Source organism: Oncorhynchus kisutch, linkage group LG22 (genome assembly GCF_002021735.2).
Source record: "Oncorhynchus kisutch isolate 150728-3 linkage group LG22, Okis_V2, whole genome shotgun sequence".
NCBI lineage: Eukaryota > Metazoa > Chordata > Actinopteri > Salmoniformes > Salmonidae > Oncorhynchus > Oncorhynchus kisutch.
Window position 1 is genome coordinate 30819365 of NC_034195.2, and position 19824 is coordinate 30839188.

The 19824-nt window shown below is 48.4% G+C and overlaps 1 protein-coding gene across 1 annotated transcript in view; it reads left to right on the forward strand.

Moving 5' to 3' along the window:
* Nucleotides 1-19824, forward strand: part of otogl (otogelin-like) — a 50091-nt gene that overhangs the window by 28844 nt on the left and 1423 nt on the right. The window contains exons 26-51 of the mRNA XM_031801430.1: nucleotides 7966-8122; nucleotides 8485-8511; nucleotides 8631-8810; nucleotides 8895-9173; nucleotides 11364-11481; nucleotides 11603-11682; nucleotides 11767-11906; nucleotides 12321-13031; nucleotides 13124-13301; nucleotides 13404-13546; nucleotides 13686-13709; nucleotides 13785-13877; nucleotides 13978-14167; nucleotides 14914-15273; nucleotides 15445-15694; nucleotides 15745-15995; nucleotides 16141-16245; nucleotides 16336-16443; nucleotides 16573-16674; nucleotides 16765-16869; nucleotides 17026-17060; nucleotides 17242-17305; nucleotides 17401-17579; nucleotides 17703-17807; nucleotides 17962-18081; nucleotides 18154-18199. Coding sequence (XP_031657290.1) covers nucleotides 7966-8122; nucleotides 8485-8511; nucleotides 8631-8810; nucleotides 8895-9173; nucleotides 11364-11481; nucleotides 11603-11682; nucleotides 11767-11906; nucleotides 12321-13031; nucleotides 13124-13301; nucleotides 13404-13546; nucleotides 13686-13709; nucleotides 13785-13877; nucleotides 13978-14167; nucleotides 14914-15273; nucleotides 15445-15694; nucleotides 15745-15995; nucleotides 16141-16245; nucleotides 16336-16443; nucleotides 16573-16674; nucleotides 16765-16869; nucleotides 17026-17060; nucleotides 17242-17305; nucleotides 17401-17579; nucleotides 17703-17807; nucleotides 17962-18081; nucleotides 18154-18199 — 4150 coding nt within the window. The remainder of the gene's footprint in view (nucleotides 1-7965; nucleotides 8123-8484; nucleotides 8512-8630; nucleotides 8811-8894; nucleotides 9174-11363; nucleotides 11482-11602; nucleotides 11683-11766; nucleotides 11907-12320; nucleotides 13032-13123; nucleotides 13302-13403; nucleotides 13547-13685; nucleotides 13710-13784; nucleotides 13878-13977; nucleotides 14168-14913; nucleotides 15274-15444; nucleotides 15695-15744; nucleotides 15996-16140; nucleotides 16246-16335; nucleotides 16444-16572; nucleotides 16675-16764; nucleotides 16870-17025; nucleotides 17061-17241; nucleotides 17306-17400; nucleotides 17580-17702; nucleotides 17808-17961; nucleotides 18082-18153; nucleotides 18200-19824) is intronic.

The window sequence follows — 19824 nt, forward strand, 5'->3', positions numbered from 1 at the left end:
TCAATATAGGATCATAAATAAATACATTAGATATCATTTATTTTAAAAATGTTGTTCCCCATGATAGGACAATAAATAAATCAAATGTATAATTTATTTTAATTACACTGTTCCACCATGATAGGACAATAAATAAATAAATAAATAAGACGTATAATTCATTATAAAAAGTATATCCATCTTCTGAACAACATTGAAAGCTCACTCACACCCTGCTCACAGCAATACATTGGTTCTGGGATATGCAATCATTTGCTTTCTCACTCAACACCACACTTTCCCAAACATAAAAAAACACACACCACACATACTGTGCCTTGTGTTTTTAATGAGTTTTTATCTTCTCCATGTTGAATTAGAGCTTTTGTGTTCCAATTAGTTGTATTTGATGATACAGTAAAAAATAATATAGCTTTTCTATATACATTATTACAATCCATAACCAGGCTAGAATTGTGTTTAATTAATTTCCTCGTCTATAAGAACTTTGTAATTTTTAAAATAGCCATGGAGGAGACATTGTGTCTCTGAACAACTGGTTATCAATATTGTGTTTATCGACGACGAGAGCTACTCGTTTCCTTTTACTCTATTTACCTTGAAAATTGAATACAGAACTTTACGTTCTGCAATTTCCTTCGGGAATGAATCATTCCTGCCAATTTTGGTCCCAGCAAGTCTTTTCCCCAGGCTTTTAACCGTTATTTTATCTTCAAATGAAGCAAATTTGGCAACGATTAGGCGTTCATACCTCTGCCCTATCTGTCCGAAGCGGTGTACACGTTCAAGTTGGATTTTGTCGATAGCTTCGCGTGGAATCTGAAGCACTGTAAGGAGGAACTCTCTAACTACAGATTCAGGAACTTCTCCTTCTTTCTCTTGGATACCTGTAAGTACCAGCTTCTCTCTCATGGATCTAGTCTGTATGTCAAGTAATGCTTCTCTCAGAACGGTGTTCTTCTTTTTAAGTTCATTCACTTCGGTTTCAATCCTATTGACTGTCACTTTTGACAGCTTGTTTGTTTCCTTCTCCAATGTCGCAGCTTTTTCATCACTCATCTCGAGGCTTGCCTTCAACTCTTTTATATCCTTACTGACTAGTTCAAGTATACCCAGTTGGTCATTTATTGATTTTAACAGATCGGTTTCGACCTTTACCATTCCCGGTGGTGAAAATATTAAATTGTCTGTGTCTGTAGAAGAGTCACGTTTTTGTTTTGATAAATCGGTTCCCCTGTATTACTCTCCGCCATGGTTGGGTGTTGCTTGTTTTCGTAATATTTGTCGATACATTTCTATAGTCTTAAGATTTTTTTTGTGTTGTTGTCCAGATTGAAGTTTATCACCCACCAGATTGTGTAGTGCTAATATTTAGTCTAACTTGCCGATATTGAATATTACGTTTTTATCTTGAGGTGCTCCACATAGCTACGTTCAGTCCGCCGTTACCTGTCTCAGTCCCGCCCTCTCCTCCCTAATTTTTTAATGGGTGCATGCTTATTAGTAACTAGAATAAGTAGTTCGATAAATGTATAACGGTTTTCTTCTGGTGAAAGAGAGGCGGACCAAAATGCAGCGTGGTTAGTTTTGTACATCTTTAATAAAGATGAAAATACAACAATCTACGAAACGTGAAAAAACCAAACAGTCCTATTTTTTTAATATTTTTTTTAAATAAAAAATAATTTATTATCTTCAATACCATTCATTCTTTACAACTCATAATTTTCATACCTACTCAAGTATTTTAATTTAACTAATTTAACTAAACAAAAACCCCAAACAAAACCTCAGGAGAGCATCTTCCCCTCCCCGTCACCCTACAAACTACCTTTCCCTATCTCCCCGTTCCTAATCTATCCCCTTGCAAATCTAAATGACACCCAGCCCTAAACCCCCCTTCCACCTCTCCCGAGCAGCATGCTGCCCCCACTTCCTCTCCTCCCTCTTCATCCTCCCCCTCAAATCTCCTTCCACCCTCCTCACTATCCCTTCCACCCCCCAATCTCTCCCTGTCTTCACCATGTTCTGCCTGGCTTCCCACAGCCCCCGTTTAAAGAGACTCATGAGAAGCCAGAGCAGAAACCTGTCCCTATCCGTCCCTCTCGCTCTCCCTACACCTCTCTCTAACCTGGCCCACGTCAATACAAAATCCCCCCTTACCAAACCTAACAACACCCGTGTCCTAGCCCATACTACTCCGGCAAAGGCACAGTCCCAAAAGACATGGCGCACAGTCTCCTCCCTGCCACAAGAGGATCTTGGACAGGTGGGGGATTGCACCAAACTATACCGGTACATGATAGAACGTACCGGCAAGCACTTATGGAGGCTCAACCAATTCAGGTCCTTGAGCCTGTTGTCCAGACCCTGCGCCTGCATTCCCTCCCAGACCACTTCCGAGATGCCCACTACAGGCGCCGGACTCCCTGCCTTTCTGACCTCCTCGTACAGGTGCCTGTGATCTAAACCTACTCGGGAAACTTCAACCTCACTTGGCCGCATGACCAAAGTGCCACGGCAGCTGTTCGCCCGAGGACCCGTGTTAGACCACACCATTACGCTTCTCGCCTGATACGAGAAAAACACCCGCAGGAGGTAACCGGACGGGTGTATCACTGGATGAGCAAGCTCCGTCAACAAGAAAAAAACAAAAATTGTGTCCAGCTTGAGGGGGAAATGTGGTACCCCCCTACCTCCCTCCCCGATGGGACAGATCATGCATGCCCTGGCGACCCACTCGCACCTGCCCCTCCACATGAACTGAAACACAAGCCTCACTAGAGGCCTCCTCAGACAAGCCGGCAATGGGTAGATGTACGCCAAATACAAAAGAGATGGCAACACATCCACCTTTAGGACCAGGACTTTGCCCATAAAAGACAAATACCTAGCCTTCCACATTGCTAGCTTCCTCTGTACCACTGCGATACGCATGTTCCAGTTTAGCGTCGCTGAGCCGGAGGTCTCAAAATGGACCCCGAGAATCCTCAGGGCCCCCTCACAGAGAGATAACCCCCCAGGCGCGGTAGAACGGATGTGCCATCTCCCAAAGACTTGACGGAAGACTTTGCATGGTTCAGAACCGCTCCCGACGCTCGGGTGAAATCCCCAAAGATGGCAAGGGACCCTGTCAGGCACGAGTCCTTGCACAGTAGCAAGGAAGTGTCGTCGGCGTACTGCGTCATCTTAACACGCAGCCCACCACTTCCAGGGATCAACAAGCCTTCCACCCCTGTGTCTGCCCTAATGGCAGCCCCCAGAGGCTCCATGTACAGAACGAAGAGGAGAGCCGAGAGTGGGCACCCCTGCCTGACCCCAGACGAGAGGTCAAAAACGTCACCCAAGTGACTATTTACACTAACTCGGCACCCCGCTCCGACATATAATGTACGAATCCATCCTATGAACTTCTCCCCAAATCCTAATCAACCTAACACTCTGAATAAAAAGGATCTATTCACGCGATCAAAGGCTTTCGCCTGATCTAGCGCTGCTACCATTAAAGGCAGTCCTCTATCTTCAACCCAAGCGATGGAGTCCCTGATTAACTGTAGGTTCCATCTAATAGAGCGGCCCTCTACCCCGCACGTCTGATCCTCATGGACGACGTAGGGAAGGGCTGTGCGCAACCGGTCTGCTAAAACCTTTGCAAGTAGCTTGTAATCTACACACAGCATGGTCAACGGCCGCCAGTTGCCAAGGTCTGTTACTTCCCCCTTCTTATATAAAAGTGACAGCACACCAACAGCCATTGATTCCTCCGGGACCCCCGTCTTAAGGATGGCCTTCAAGACTTCGAGGACCACTGGTCCAAGTATACCCCAAAACTTGAGATAAAACTCAGTCGGCAGCCCATCCATCCCAGGCACCTTCCCTTTTCCCATCCTCCTAAGAGCGCTCTCAACCTCTTCTAGTGAAATCTGGGCCTCCATCACTTCTCTAATGTCCTCCGGCAACCGCCTGGACAAGTGTTCTAAAACACATTTCCCTGCTCTACATCTATTTCCCTTTCCTTAAATAAACCTTGGAAATTATCAGTTGTCACCCTGACCATATCCTCTGGTTCTCTAACTATACTACCATTTTCTTCCCTAACGCCATGCATTACCTTCCTACTCTGTCTGGCCCTAACCGACTTAAAGAACATAGCGGAACAAGTCTCATTGTGTTCTAGAAAGCCACCATGCGTACGCTCCAGGAAAGCTCGAGCCTTTCGCTCCTGCAACTCCCTGAGCTGCGCCTTTAGGGTAGCGGATCTCTCCCAGTCAAACGACCCGCCGAGGTTGCCTGCCTCGTACTCGAGTTCAATTAACCTTTGGATACGATCCACCTCCCTCCTCTCCTCCCTTTTTTTCCTCTTGCAATACCCTATTATAAAAGCCCTAATCCTCACCTTAACTAATTCCCACCACTCTAACACCCCCTCGCACATGGACCGGAGGCCTTCAAGCCTCCAAAAGAAACCATAAAACCCGTCAACAAAAGCCTGCTCCTCCAGCACATCCCGATCTAACTTCCAGTACCCCCTACCAAAGAGGCAGACTGGCGACCCCACCTGCAGGAGCACCCCGTCGTGATCCGAAAAGAAAACAGGCAACAGCCGCCCAGACAACTTACCCAAAGACCTGGGTACAAAAATATAGTCGAGCCTCCGCTCAACCCCCCTGGAGTTGCGCCATGTAGGACCGGCCATTTTCGGAGTAGTGTGCAGACGACCATCAACCAGACCATGGCAAGCCATTAGCCTGGTAATGGCGCCTGCACTGCTATCCCCCCCTATTCCTAAATCTGTATTAAAATCTCCCCCTATCACTAATTTCCTATTTGTGACACACAGGGGCGTCAGACAGTCCACCATCTCCCTCCTGTCTGCCACCACCTGTGGCCCATACACCACCACTAATCTAAATTTACAATCCCTTATCGTGACATCCACCCCTATAACCCTCCCCTGCATTACCACAAAAGAATCCTCCGCTTTTACCTCCCTGTGCCCACACAAAATCCCTACCCCCGATGAGTGCACCCCCCCAATACCCCAAACCGACTCCCCCTTGTCCCACTCCCTCTTAAACTTACTAACATCCCCTCCATCCCTCAGGTGAACCTCCTGTAAAAAACAAAAATCAAACCCCACACCCTCCAAATAACTAAAAACCGCCCTCCTCTTAACAAAATCCCTTAAACCCCTTACATTTAAAGTAACAAAAGTAAAATTAGACCCCATGAAAAAATAAAATTAAAACATGTAATACACTCAAATTCTAAACCCAGACAGAAAAAAACAAAAACAGGAGACTCACCCGATGCTCCCCTGCTCCATATCTACCGGTGAGAACACCATCCGTACTCCCGACATCCCCCCCTCTTCCTCCATCTCACCAACCCAGGATGCAGGAATAGTGTTTGGCTCCGGGGTGCCCTGCACCCTGGGTCTACCCCCACACTCCTCCCCCTCCCCAGTGCTGCAGCTGGTTTGGAAAAAAATTGGGGAGGCTGAGTCCCCAAACAAAAAACTCCCCACCTCCTCCTGTACCCAGTCCTGAGTCTTGTTAGGTGTGTCCCCACCCAACAGAAGTTGAGGGCCTGGGGAAACCAGCAGCAACCCAGAGGTTTCTCCCACCCCCATCACTCTCTTGGCCATCCCCTCCCTCTCACTGTCGGCCAATCGCACCCTCCTCTTCGTTCTCTTCTTTGGTGATGGCGGCAGTGGAGAGATACCACCCTCCCCCCCCCGCCAGCTCCTCCACCATACCCCTCATCTCTTCCACCAGGGCACTTTCCCCCCAGTCCACTTGCTCTTCCACCGTCTCCTTCTCCAACACTCCTCCCTCGCTTTCTTCCCTCTCATGCTCCTCCACTCGGTTGCCTTCTTCCGCCGCTTTTCCTGGTTCTCCTACTCCCGTGCCTTCGGTTTCCTTCTCTCTTCCATCCGCCGCTTCTTGCTCCTCCTTCTTCCTTGCGGCCTTCCCCTCTGGACCTGTACTCTGGTCATGAGGCATGCTTCCTTCCCCTCCTCTTCTTCCCCCGCCCCTGCTCCCCCCCCAGCCGCAGACGCATATGACCTCTGACGAGCTGGGCACCCCCGCCACAGGTGTGCTGACGAGCCACACCCGTGGCACGCCTTAGGCTTGTCACAATCCCTCGCCTCGTGTTCCTCAGATCCACAAAATCTGCATTTTCTTGTGCTGCACGAGGCGAATATGTGGCCGTAGGCCATACAGCGCCTGCAAAATGGGGGCTGACGTGCATAAAACAACATCCCCCTGTCAGCCCCTAGGGAGAACATAGCAGGAGGATGGAGGTAGCCACCATGTCCCTTTGGGTCCTCCCTGAGGAGGGCCTGGAAGCCTCTCCTCCCATTCCAAAACCCAAGGGAGTCTTTGAGGTGCCTTGCTGAGGAGACGTTATCCATGTATCTCCCCAGAAAGGCCCTCACCTCTTCGTCCTTAACGTATGGGTTGTAAATGTTGACAGTTACAACCCTAAAGTTGTTCTTCGCCAGGCTTGTTATTTCATAGTGGCTCATCGGCCTCTCACCTCCCACTGCTCTTGCCCTTCTCAGGATATCATTGTGTTTCTCCTCTGTATATAGTGCCACGTCGTATGCTCCCTCCAACGAGTTGCCTTGGAAACAAAACACGTCCTTCACCGTCAGCTTTAGAATCCCCATCAATATTATCCTTCCAAAAGTTTCCCGTCCTAAAGGCTCCAACTCCTTTTCCTTCCAAGCAAACCGAATCGTGTTGGCCAGCCCAATCCCAGGGACCGACCCTGTTGATGTATTTTGCACCATCTCCGCAAGGAGAATGGCGCTCGTTCTCTTCTCTTCCAAAACAAGGAAAAAAGACAATCCAAAGTGACTGAGCCTATCTGGTGCAACTAACACAGAGACAGGAACAATCACCCACAAGAAACCTAAAGAATATGGCTGCCTAAATATGGTTCCCAATCAGAGACAACGATAAACACCTGCCTCTGATTGAGAACCACTCTACGCAATCATAGACTTACCTAGAGTACTACTCTAACCGCAATCCCATAACTACAAACAACCCCAGACAAAACAAACCACATAAATCCCCATGTCACACCCTGGCCTAGCCAAAATAATAACGAAAACACAGAATACTAAGGCCAGGGCGTGACAAAATGCGTCAAGTGCAGCATCTGGTTGGTCCTCATTACACACCACAGAGCAGCAAATATTCTTTAAATCATCAACATATGAATCACTACAAAACTTCTTGTATGACCTCTTATACACTATATTAGGCCCAGCCTGACCTCTTATACACTATATTAGGCCCAGCCTTTGGAACTGTGGTTTTCTGTTTGTAACTACCCTGGTAGGTTGACTGACAACCTGATCCAGGTTGCAGGCACTGGTTACAGTTTGAACTTTTTTCCTGAGTGGGCATCTTAATGATAGCTAGTCAATATTTAAATCACCCAGAAAATATACGTCTCTGTTGATATCACATACATTATCAAGAATTTCACACATAGTATCCAGATACTGACTGTTTATTGTTGTGACAAAGAACGCACACACACACATACACACACCCCTCCATACACATTGTATTATAAAGCTCAGTTGTCTCTAATGTCTAATCTGAACCCTGTGTTCCAGAGTTCAACCCACATCTCATTGTTCTGATGTACCATCACTCAGACCCACTCTGAATTAATGATAACTATTCACCCCCTAGAACACATACACACACACACACACGTCACTCATTCCTATCTACATTATTCACACACACACCCTAACTCACATCTAACCCAGACTCCCTGTCTTCCCCCACTAAACCCTCACTAACTTACATGTAACCTGTGTGTGTGTGTGTGTGTGTGTGTGTGTGTGTGTGGGTGTGTGTGTGTGTGTGTGTGTGTGTGTGTGTGTGTGTGTGTGTGTGTGTGTGTGTGTGTGTGTGTGTGTGTGTGTGTGTGCAGGTGGATGTCTCATGGTTCTATATGAACTGCTTGACAGACACTTGTAACTGTAATCGGGGCGGAGACTGTGAGTGTCTGTGTACGTCCATCGCTGCCTATGCACACACCTGCTGTCAACACGGTGTTACTGTGGTATGGAGAAACCCCTCTGTCTGTCGTGAGTACACACACACACCGTGTGGATCTGTTCCTCAGACCCAATTCCTTCTGCTTTCTATGTCAGCATAGGTGCTGGGTCACTCAATGCTCCTATATACACACATACACACACACCAACACACATACACACACACCACTACCCAGAACTATAAAGTCCCACCACTGCTCCATATCTCATCCACCATTCTTTCTATCTGTCAACAAATGACCCCAGATATTCACACATACACTCTTACACAATACCACGATCTCTCTCCCAGCCTGATCTAAACATTAAGGGTTACTTTGCTACTTAAGTATCCTAACATACCTATGTGGATTTGTATGTCTCTAAATGTTTGTTCCGTTCTTCTCTTCCAGCCTATGACTGTGAATACTACAACCAAGGTATGTTTGAACCTAACCAAAAATGTATCATAAAAGAACACTTTTCAGCTCACACAAAAATACAAACACACAGGTATACGCACTAAATATCCTAATATATTCACTCTGTGTCTCTGTAGAGTTAGGTGAAGGTCCATTCTCAGTGGCCAGTGCTGTGTTTAATGCTACAGTCTTCGGTGTGAACAGAACCAGTGGGTCAGTCTTTCCTCTAGTTAGGGAGTTCGTAGGTGGGCTGCCTCCCCCTGGACTACTCTTTAACTTCATGATCACAGCAGGACTACAGAAGGACCGCACATCACGTGAGTCTCTCTCTCTCTCACACACACACACACACAAATACATCTCTTGTGAGCTTCACCCATATGTTAAACTCTGTATTACAGGTCTCCCAGTGATCTCTCTGGAGTCAGCGGAGCGTCCTAACTACTTCCTGGTTGTTTCGGACCGCGCTGGGCTGCGGTTGGAGCAGTGGACAAGAGGGGAGAAGTTTGGCCGCAGGGCTTCCTTCCTACAGCACCAGGGGCTGTTCCTGCCTGGCCACACCTCCTTAGAGCTGATTGGTCAGCCGGGAGTGTTCCTGACTCTGACACGCACGTCTGCACGTGCTCAGAGATACGACAACTCAGACAACTTCAAGACCAGCAGCTCCTTTACGCTGGAGGGTTAGACAGAAATACAAAGTCATAATACACACACATATGGCGTGATGTCAGTGTCAACAGAAATTGTATTTGAATATGTATTAGGCTATTGCATTTGAATGTAATATTTTTGAATTTATAATGCACAAATTGAATCATTGAATTCATAAGTTGAACTAGTATTTCATGATTTGAAACAGAATTGAATGAATATTGCATTCAATTTTAAAATGTAAATTTTATTGAATATTTCATTTTTTTATGGTTGTTATGGCAATTATTGTCTGTGTATCAAGTTTACAAACTATATACATTCATTTTTTAAGAACTTTTACTCCTTTTTCGTGGTATCCAATTGGTAGTTACAGTCTTGTCTCATCACTGCAACTCCCGTAAGGACTCGGGAGGCAAAGGTCGAGAGCCGTACGTCCTCCGAAACACAATCCAGCCAAGCCAAACTGCTTCTTGACACAATATCCACTTAACCCGGAAGCCATCCACACCAATGTGTTGGAGGAAACACCGTACATCTGGCGACCGTGTCTGCGTGCATTGCGCCCGTCCCACCACAGGAGTCGCTAGAGCGCGATGGGACTAGATCATCCCTGCCGGCCAAACCCTCCCTTAACCCGGACGACGCTGGGCCAATTGTGCGCCGCCCCATGGGTCTCCCGGTCACGGCTGGCTGCGACAGAGCCTGGACTCAAACCAGGATCTCTAGTGGCACAGCTAGCACTGCGATGCAGTGCCTGAGACCACTGCGCCACTCTGGAGTTCATTTCAAGTTTACCTAAGTTTCATACACTACATGACCAAAAGTATGTGGACAGCTGCTCGTCAGACATTCCAAAATCATGGGCGTTAATATGGAGTTGGGCCCGCCTTTGCTGCTATAACAGCCTTCACTCTTCTGGGAAGGCTTTCTACTAGATGTTGGAACATTGCTACGGGGCCTTGCTTCCATTCAGCCACATCAGTGAGGTCGGACACTGATGTTTGACAATTAGGCCTGGCTCGCAGTCGGTGTTCCAATTCATCCCAAAGATGTTCGATGTGGTTGAGGTCAGGGCTCTGTGAAGGCCAGTCAAGTTCTTCCACACTGATCCAGATAAACAATTTCTGTATGGACCTCGCTTTGTGCACGGGGGGCATTGTTGTGCTGAAACAGGAAAGGGCCTCCCCCAAATTGTTGCTACAAAGTTGGAAGCACAGAATCGTCTAGAATATCATTGTAAGCTGTAGCATTAAGATTTCCCTTCATTGGAACTAAGGGGCCTAGCCCGAACCATGAAAAACAGCCACAGACCATTATTCCTCTTCCACCAAATTTTACAGTTGACACTATGCATTGGGACAGGTAGTGTTTTCCTGGCATCCACCAAACCCAGATTCACCCGTCGGACTGCCAGATGATGAAGTGTGATTCATGTGAGAATGCGTTTGTACTGCTCCTGAGTCCAATGGAGGTGAGCTTTACACCACTCCAGCTGACGCTTTGTATTCTGCATGGTGATCTTGTGTGCGGCTGCTCGGCCATGGAAACTCATGGACGCAGACACGGTCGCCAGCTTCCGATGAGCAGTTCTTGTGCTGACGTTGCATCCAGAAGCAGTTTGGAACTCGGTAGTGAGTGTTGCACAGACAATTTTTAGCACTCAGCGGTCCCGTTTTGTGAGCTTGGGTGGCCTACCACTTGTTGCTCATAGACGTTTCCACTTCACAATAACAGCACTTACAGTTGACCGGGGCAGCTCTAGCAGAGCAAAAATGTGGATTGTTGGAAAGGTGGCATCCTATGACAGTGCTACGTTGAAAGTCACTGAGCTCTTCAGTAAGACCATTCTACTGCCAATGTTTGTAAATGGAGATTGCATGGCTATGTGCTCGATTTTATACACCTGTCAGCAACGGGTTTGGCTAAAACAGCTAAATCCACTAATTTGAAGAGGTGTCCACATACTTTTGTCTATATAGTGTATATTCAACTTCTCAGATGCATTCAGAATCAGTTTTCAAATTCAGTTCTCTAAATTCATTTTCAAAACCAGAGACAACATCCTGGTACTTTTCCAGCTGGAAAAGGTAGAAGAGAACAGATAGATTCAAACGCTCTCTATGGTAAACAGAAGCTAGCGGTACGAACACACACACAGTTTATTTTCCTGTGTTTATTGTGTGTATGTTGACAGTTTGTGTGTGTGTGTATTCCAGAGAGCAGTTTTGTGATCCCGTTCCGTATGATGTGTGAGTGGCGCTACCATGCATGTGCCAGTCCTTGTGTTCGTACATGCAGCGACCTCGCCGCAACACGCTGCCACTTCCTGCCCCCGTAAGACACACCTTGCAAACGCTTACAAATGCACACTTAGAAACACGCTTACAACATCGTATTACACTGTAAGAGAATGTTTAATACAGGTTTTGAACGTTTGTCTATGTGTGTCTGGCAGGGTGGAGGGCTGTTTCCCTCGCTGCCCCAAAAACATGGTTCTTGATGAGGTCACCAGGAGATGTGTTTACACAGAGGACTGTGAGTAGAGTGTGTGTCACACGAGGATCTGTTAAATCGGTAAATCGGTGTTAAAGTAATTTATGTCTGTGTGTCTGTCCTCAGGTGTGTCCCTTCCTCCCACTCCTACACCCTATGCCTTCGTAAACCAAACCAGCACCACCCCAACTACTACCACAACAGCCCCCACTACTACCACTACAGCCCCCACTACTACCACTACAGCTACTACTACTATCACTACAGCCCTCACTACTACCACTACAGCTACTACTACTATCACTACAGCCCTCAGTACTACCACTACAGCCCTCAGTACTACCACTACAGCCCCCACTACTACCACTATAGCCCCCACTACTACCACTACAACCCCCACTACTACCACTACAGCCCCCACTACTACCACTACAGCCCCCACTACTACCACTACAGCCCCCACTACTACCACTACAGCTCCCACTACTACCACTACAGCCCCTACTACTACCACTACAGCCCCCACTACTGCCACTACTACCACTACAGCCCCCACTACTACCACTACAGCCCCCACTACTACCACTACAGCCCCCACTACTACCACTACAGCCCCCATTACTACCACTACAGCCCCCACTATTACCACTACAGCCCCCACTACTACCACTACAGCCCCCACTACTACTACTACTACTGTTAGGCCTACTAGTACTGCTACTACTACATCTAGAACCACTACTAGGACCACTACTACTAGTAGCAGAACTACAACCAGTGCTGCCTCTACAACTGTTACTGCCACTAGAGCCCCCACTACTCCCAGTACAGCCCCATTGACTGAGCGTTTCACCCACACACTCACCCCTGCTCGCTCCCCCTCTCCTCCTCTCCCTTCCCTGCCCTCACCCTCCACCCCCACTGTGACCGAGCACACCACTTCACCTTCACCTAGTAGCACCACTGGGGTCACGACCCTGACCCCTTCAGAGGTCACTACAGTAGCCTCCCCTACTCCCCCCAGCCTGGCAGTGACCGACTCCACCCCTTCTGCTACCCCTCCCCAGCCTTCCACCCAGTCTTCTATCTCTCCCCCAGCCACTACCTCCTTCCTCACCTCCTCTCCCCCTCCTCCTCTCTCCCCCTCCACCCACACCCACACCCCAACCACCACACAAACACATCATCCTGTTCCTACGCCCACAGAGACCATCTCTGTATTTCCAGTTGTATATGACACCTCCTCTGTTACCATGTCGACATCACCCCCAGAGACGACGGAGTTCATAACCACGGAAACATCCACCAGCACAGACTTCTCTCCTACACCTGAGGCAGTCAGCATGCCAACAGTGCTGCCCCCCTTCCTCCTGCCCACCGCCCCATGCACAGTAAGAGCCAATCAGTGAGAGCCAGTGCGTATGGAGAAGATAAGTAGCTGAATTCCTTGATCTCTCTCTGTCTTTCTATCTGTTCTCTCCAGCCCCCGTACTCCTACCGTGTAGATGAGTGTACAGAGCTGATCTGTTTTAACGGGGAGCTGCTCCTCCATAACTCCTCCCTCCACTGTCGGTACAACACCACTCCTCCTCGCTGCTCTCTGCTGGGCATGGCTGTCCTCACCAACACCGACCCCTGCTGCCCACTCTGGCAGTGCCCCTGTAAGAACACACACTACTGTGCATACACAAACACACTTTACATAACGTGTTTGTGTGTATTTGCCTATCCGCGTTGTGTTTGTGTGTGTGTGTGTGTGTTAGGTCGCTGCTCGGTGATGTCAGACCTGCGCGTGATAACGTTTGACGGTAACAACGTGGCGCTGTATGATAATGGCTCCTACATCCTGGTCTACCTGCCCAGAGAGAACATCATAGGAACAGTGGATAAATGCCCTACCAGCCAGGTACACAGACTGTTAGGTGTTATATGCTGCTGTAGCTGTTGTAGTGTTATAGTACTTTACGTTATTATAGATGTATTATAAACTGTTATGGGATGCTATAAGCTCCTGATCTGTTGGCTTTGTCTTGATTCTTTTTTAGAGCGTCAACTCCATCAGACGACCGGTAGGTTTCCCTTTAACATCTAATCATCATGTATGATGGTGTTCATTCTGACCAGGGCCTCTCTCCCTCTCTCAGAGCCCTAGTGGTGGGACGTCAGGTTTGTGTTTTAAGAAGTTGAACATCACCACTCCGTCCTACAGGATTATCATCAACCGCCTAGACCGCAAGGTGACCATCACTGACCGCATCCGACTTTTACCACACTGTACAACACTACTCATGCTACCTCTCTGTGTGTGTGTGTGTGTGCGTGCGTATGCGTGTCCAGGTGTCAGTGAACCACATCAAGGCGCGGCTGCCTTTCTCCCGCCAGGCTCTGTCAGTAGAGGACACAGGCAGTATGTACCTGATCACCACTCCTGAAGGAGTCAACATACAGTGGTACCACAGCACTGGCATCATGGTGCTGCAATACACCGCCCCCTCCAACACATCTGCTCCTACTAGAGGCCTCTGTGGTAAGACAGCCATGAAATTAGCTAGATTTGGCATTTACTCTGACATGTTCATCCTTCACTGTCAGATCAGGTATATGAAGTCCACTAGCATGATTTAATGAATCTGGAAGAGGGAAAGTTTCTCTCATACCTGACCATACCTTATTTTTGGCCTAGTTCAGTGTATGCGTGCGTCCTTAATAGTTGTATAAATAAGGTTTTAAAATTGTGAGCGAGAGTAGGGCCTATTTCTTGTCAATGCTCTTACAAATTTTGGGTTTGGACGTTGTCTCACTTTAGTTGAGCACTGTCACTAATACGCCGGGAGTCAGGAAGCAGGTGCAGAAGGTGAGTTTAATAATAAAGAATGCAGAGAAACAAAACATGAGATGCGTACAGAGCGTGAATGGAAACAATGCTGCCTGATGACTTAGGCCCAAATCTCCGTCATTTGTATGAAGAAAGGACATATGGTGGGAGCAGACAAGGCACCCGGATCTGCTCCCCCTATATCTCAGCTGGTGCTCTCATGCATGCTTCCATCTCAAAACATGCGATGCTTACAGAACGTGAATGGAAACAATGCTGCCTTGATGAATAAAGGGAGAGAAATAAAGGTGATAATGAGGTCCAGGTGTGCGTAATGATGGGGAGTAGGTGTGCGTAATGATGGGGAGTAGCAGGTGTGTGTAATGCTGGGGACAGGCGTGACCTTCTACTCCTCTCTAAACTTCAGCTGTGCATGTGCCTGCTGGTGTGTCTCCCAGGGTGTTGTGACGGGAACCCGGCGGATGACCTGAAGCTGCCTAACGGTACGGTGGTGAGGGAGGTGGCAGACCTGGGTCTGTTCCTGCAGGCCTGGAGGGTCCACACCTCAGAGGACACGGAACACACACGACGCATCGGAGACAACTGTACCACTGGAGACTGCTCTACCTGTCTCTCCATGCTCAGACAGAGACCCTTCACTCCCTGCCACAGCAAGGTGTCTCCAGAACAGTTCTGTGATGTGATGTGGGCAGGCGACCTCCACTATAAGGCCCACCAGTGTGACTTCCTGGCAGCCTACGTAGCTGTCTGCTACACTTACCAAGTCTGCATCAACTGGAGACAACACAACTTCTGCCGTGAGGACCTCGTATACACACACATACACACCAATACACAGACACATCAGGTTTGCATTAGCTGGTGATGACACAAGTGTGTGTTCTTGCGGTGTGTGTGTGTGTGTGTGTGCGCATGCGTCTACGTGTGTGTGCGCATGCGTCTGCGTGTGTGTGCATGTGCATGTGTAGCATTGAGGTGTCCCCCAGGTAGGGAGTACCAGGCGTGTGTGTCGACCTGTACCACCCGGACCTGTCAGAACAGAGAGTTCTATGAGGAGACCACCTGCTCCCACATCCGAGAGGAGTGTGTGTGTCGCTCTGGAACCATCCTGCACCGAGCAGACTCCTCTTACTGCGTCACAGAGGAGCAGTGTGGTGAGTATGTCAGCTCTGTGTCAGCTCTATGTCAGTTACATGTCAGCTCTAGTATGTCAATGCTGTGAGCAGGTGCTCTGTATGACTGTGTAGTTCAGGTTCTGTTGTTTAGTGTGTACTGTTAACGTGTGTGTCTGTGTCTATGTGTGTAGTGTGTACTGATAACGAGGGGTCTCCGCGGGCCCCTGGGGAGGTGTGGAACGGGTCATTGCGTAGCTGCTGTCTGTTCCGATGCCTGGAGAACGGTTCTGTGGTAGCAGTAGAACCTGACTGTAGCATTAGTCCCACTCTGCTGTGTGAGAGGGAGGGAGAGTACGTACTGGATGTCCTGGAGGAGGGGGCTTGCTGCCCCAAGCAGATTTGTGGTGAGCACACACACACACACACACACACACACACACACACACACACACACACACACACACACACTTATATATATATTATATATATATACATGGTTAGACACCGACATGAACACACCTACTCTCTCTCTTTCTCGTTCTCCCTCAGAATGTAATCTGACCATCTGTGAGAGTGAGGCTCCGCCCTGTGAGAATGGGAACCAGCTGGTGATTGGTTACAGTGCCCTGTCCTGCTGCCCAGAGTACCGTTGTGGTAGGTACTGAACCAAAACATATCTTTCATCATTTGATGGTATTGTTAGGTGTGTTTTAATAACTGAGTCCTGTGATTGGTGTGTCCCAGAGTGCGACCCCCATGCCTGTCCCCCCCTCACCGCCCCTGATTGTAGAGAAGATCAGTTCCTAGTGGAGGTTCGTGAGGACAACTCCTGCTGTTACACCTTCCTGTGTGGTAAGGTCAAACCTTATACTTCTTAATGGGTCTACCGTCTCCATCCAACATTACTGTAGCTGGACTTGGGGTACAAGTTGTAAAGGAAATGTTAATACAGTCAGTGATATGTTTGTGTTCTTTCTGCAGTGTGTGAGTCGTGTATCGAGCCCGTGCCGTCCTGTTCTTATGGAGAGATACTGGCTGTGGATCTGAACACCACCCACAGCTGCTGCCCTCAATACCACTGTGGTAACACACACAAACATTATACTCTACACAAGCTGTACACGCTATACACACACAGTGTTGATGTTTAGTGCAATGTCCTCCTGTGTGCAGTGTGTGACGTGAACCTGTGTCCTGAGTCGACTCTGAGCTGTTCTCCTGGTCTGTCTCTGATCCAAACAACCCTACCTGGACACTGCTGCCCCGACCGTCACTGTGGTACACACACACACACTTTTGCACTCCCAAGAGTTGCGCACACACAACAACATTCCCAGAACTGTTTTTTTGAAAAAATATTGTAGTCCAAACAGAGAACACTGTTCTAGGCCTCCAGTTGTGTAGTAAACCCAGTTTTTTTTCTCCTCCTCTCAGAGTGCCAGTGTGAGGACAGCCCAGTCTGTCAGGTGGTGAGTCAGTCAGCATTGTGTGTGTTTGTGTGTGTGTGTGTGTGTGTGTGTGTGTGTGTGTGTGTGTGTGTGTGTGTGTGTGTGTGTGTGTGTGTGTGTGTGTGTGTGTGTGTGTGTGTGTGTGTGTGTGTGTGTGTGTGTGTGTGTGTGTGTGGTCATAGTAATGTCTCTGGTCTCTCAGGGGGAGGTACAGGTGGAGGTCGCAGACAGCAGAAGCACCTGTGGCTGCCCCCTCTACACCTGCAGTAAGTCCATACACACAGACACACACACCCACACACACTATGCACAGACACACTGCTAGGCTACCTAACTCCTGAGCCCTGACCTGTGTGTGTAGAGAAGGCGGAGGTGTGTGTGTTCCAGGGAGTCACGGTGCTGGGTCCGGGGCAGAGCCTGATTCAGTACTATGAAGGAGAGCTGTGTTACACCGTACACTGTCTGACACATCGTGATACACACACTGGATACTACGCCATGGACGTGTCCGCTGTCAACTGCTCTCAGAAGTGTGGCCAGGTATGTGTTTCTCTCTCTCTCTCACACACACACACACACCACAAACCTCCATCCTGATCGGAGCTAGGTAAATTCTTCTGGAATCTGTGTCCACCCACCCCTCCCACTCACTCTCTCTCTTAGCACCAGCTGTACGTAGCATCATCAGATCCTCAGGTGTGCTGTGGCTCCTGTAAGAATGTCTCCTGTTCTTTCAACAATGACAACGGAACCACTGAGCTCTTCACTGTGAGAACACACACATCATTATACTGCCAAATAGACACACACTCTACCTAACACACAAACACTTTGTGTGTAGACGGGGAAATCCTGGATGGCTAACAATTAGTGTGTGTGTGTGTGTGTGTGTGTGTGTGTGTGTGTGTGTGTGTGTGTACAGGCAGGGAGCTCCTGGGTGGATAACTGTACGCGGTATGATTGTGTGGAGACGACAGTGGGAACTGTGATGCTGGCCTCAGGGGTGGTCTGCCCCCCCTTCAACGACACAGAGTGCACTCAGGTACTCACTCACTCACTCACTGACATTCACACACAATTATGTCTGTCTGTAACCTTTCTCCAATCATTGCAGAATGGGGGCGTGGTCCAGAGCTATGTGGACGGCTGCTGCAGGACGTGTGAGTGACCAATCACATTCGCTTCTCATACGCTTTCGGCTGTCAATCACAGGGGTGGGCAGGGCGTTGCCTGGCAGTGGTTGGGCTTATTGGCTGACTGGTTTGGGGGGGGTGTGGCCTGTTGCAGCCTTGGACAGAGTAAAAGCTTGTGGTTGGCTGGCAACAACGAGCATGAATCACTACACTACCCAGCAGCCTCTGCTCTAGGGGTGGTCCTAGATCTGCCTGATGGTCCTGATACACGTCGTGATAATATTAAAGGAGGATTTTACTGTTGATTTATAAAATATTTTCTTTAGTGGGGAAATGGTCATACCTCACAGTTTTCTGGAGAACAAAAGCATGCAGACAGCGGTCCTACCATTCCCGTTGTTTTAGACTCTATGATGCTAATGATACACTGTAGCTAACCTGACTCCATACTGTACTTTCTAGGTGTCCAGAAAATGAAGGCAGTTTATATTTTGTGTGAACTGTCCCATTAAACACACTAATTTCACATGTAAAGGTGAAGACAACAGACCCAGTCTGCTCTCCCAGTAATAACAGCAGCTCTGCCTCCTTGCCCGCTTGCCTGCTTGACCAGTTTGGCCAATGGGAATGCTACGTTTGTTACAGTTTGGCCAATGGTGATGCTTGGTGTTTAGAGTTTGTCCAGTGAGAATGAGCCTTGGTGCATCAGTGTGTAGTGATCCTGAGTGTTTGGCCGTCTGGCTGTCTTCCCCAGTCTCAGAGAACACTGTCTGGCTCCCATGGCTGTGCATGCCACTGCGCTGATTACTCTGTGTGTGTGAAAATGTGTTCTAAACCAACGTTAACCTGTGTGTTTTCCTAACGTTCTCCTGACATTGCTGTTCCTGCCGCTGCTCCCAGGTTCTGGAGTCGGTGTTTTACCGTTTACCGTTAACCCCGTAACCCCCACTGGTAGTACTAACTGTGACAAAGGTACCACGACCTCTCACCTTTCATCTTTAACCTCTCACATCTCACCCCATAACCCCAACTGGTAGTAGTAACTGTGACACAGGTACCACGATCTCTCACCTATCACAGTGAGTGTGTTCTAGTCCTAACCCTACCACTCCATACATATCAACTACAGGTCAAGGTTCACCTGACATTCCTCATAGCAAAATCCTATTCCAATGGTTCAATATGTTATTGCTGTGCTGAATCCTCTAGGCCAGCGGTTACTGTACCACCAACTGAATTTTGCTCTGCATGGAGTGCCCCTGAATTACCCCCTCATGTGTATTTTACCAGTAGGCCTATGGCCTCATGAGTCTTCTCAAGTAGCCCTTGTTGGTAAGCCAAGTACCTCCAGGGTTCCTAGTACCCCTGGTTGATAGGCCAAGTACCCCCAGGGTTCCTAGTACCCCTGGTTGATAGGCCAAGTACCCCCAGGGTTCCTAGTACCCCTGGTTGATAGGCCAAGTACCCCCAGGGTTCCTAGTACCCCTGGTTGATAGGCCAAGTACCCCCAGGGTTCCTAGTACCCCTGGTTGATAGGCCAAGTACCCCCAGGGTTCCTAGTACCCCTGGTTGATAGGCCAAGTACCCCCAGGGTTCCTAGTACCCCTGGTTGATAGGCCAAGTACCCCCAGGGTTCCTAGTACCCCTGGTTG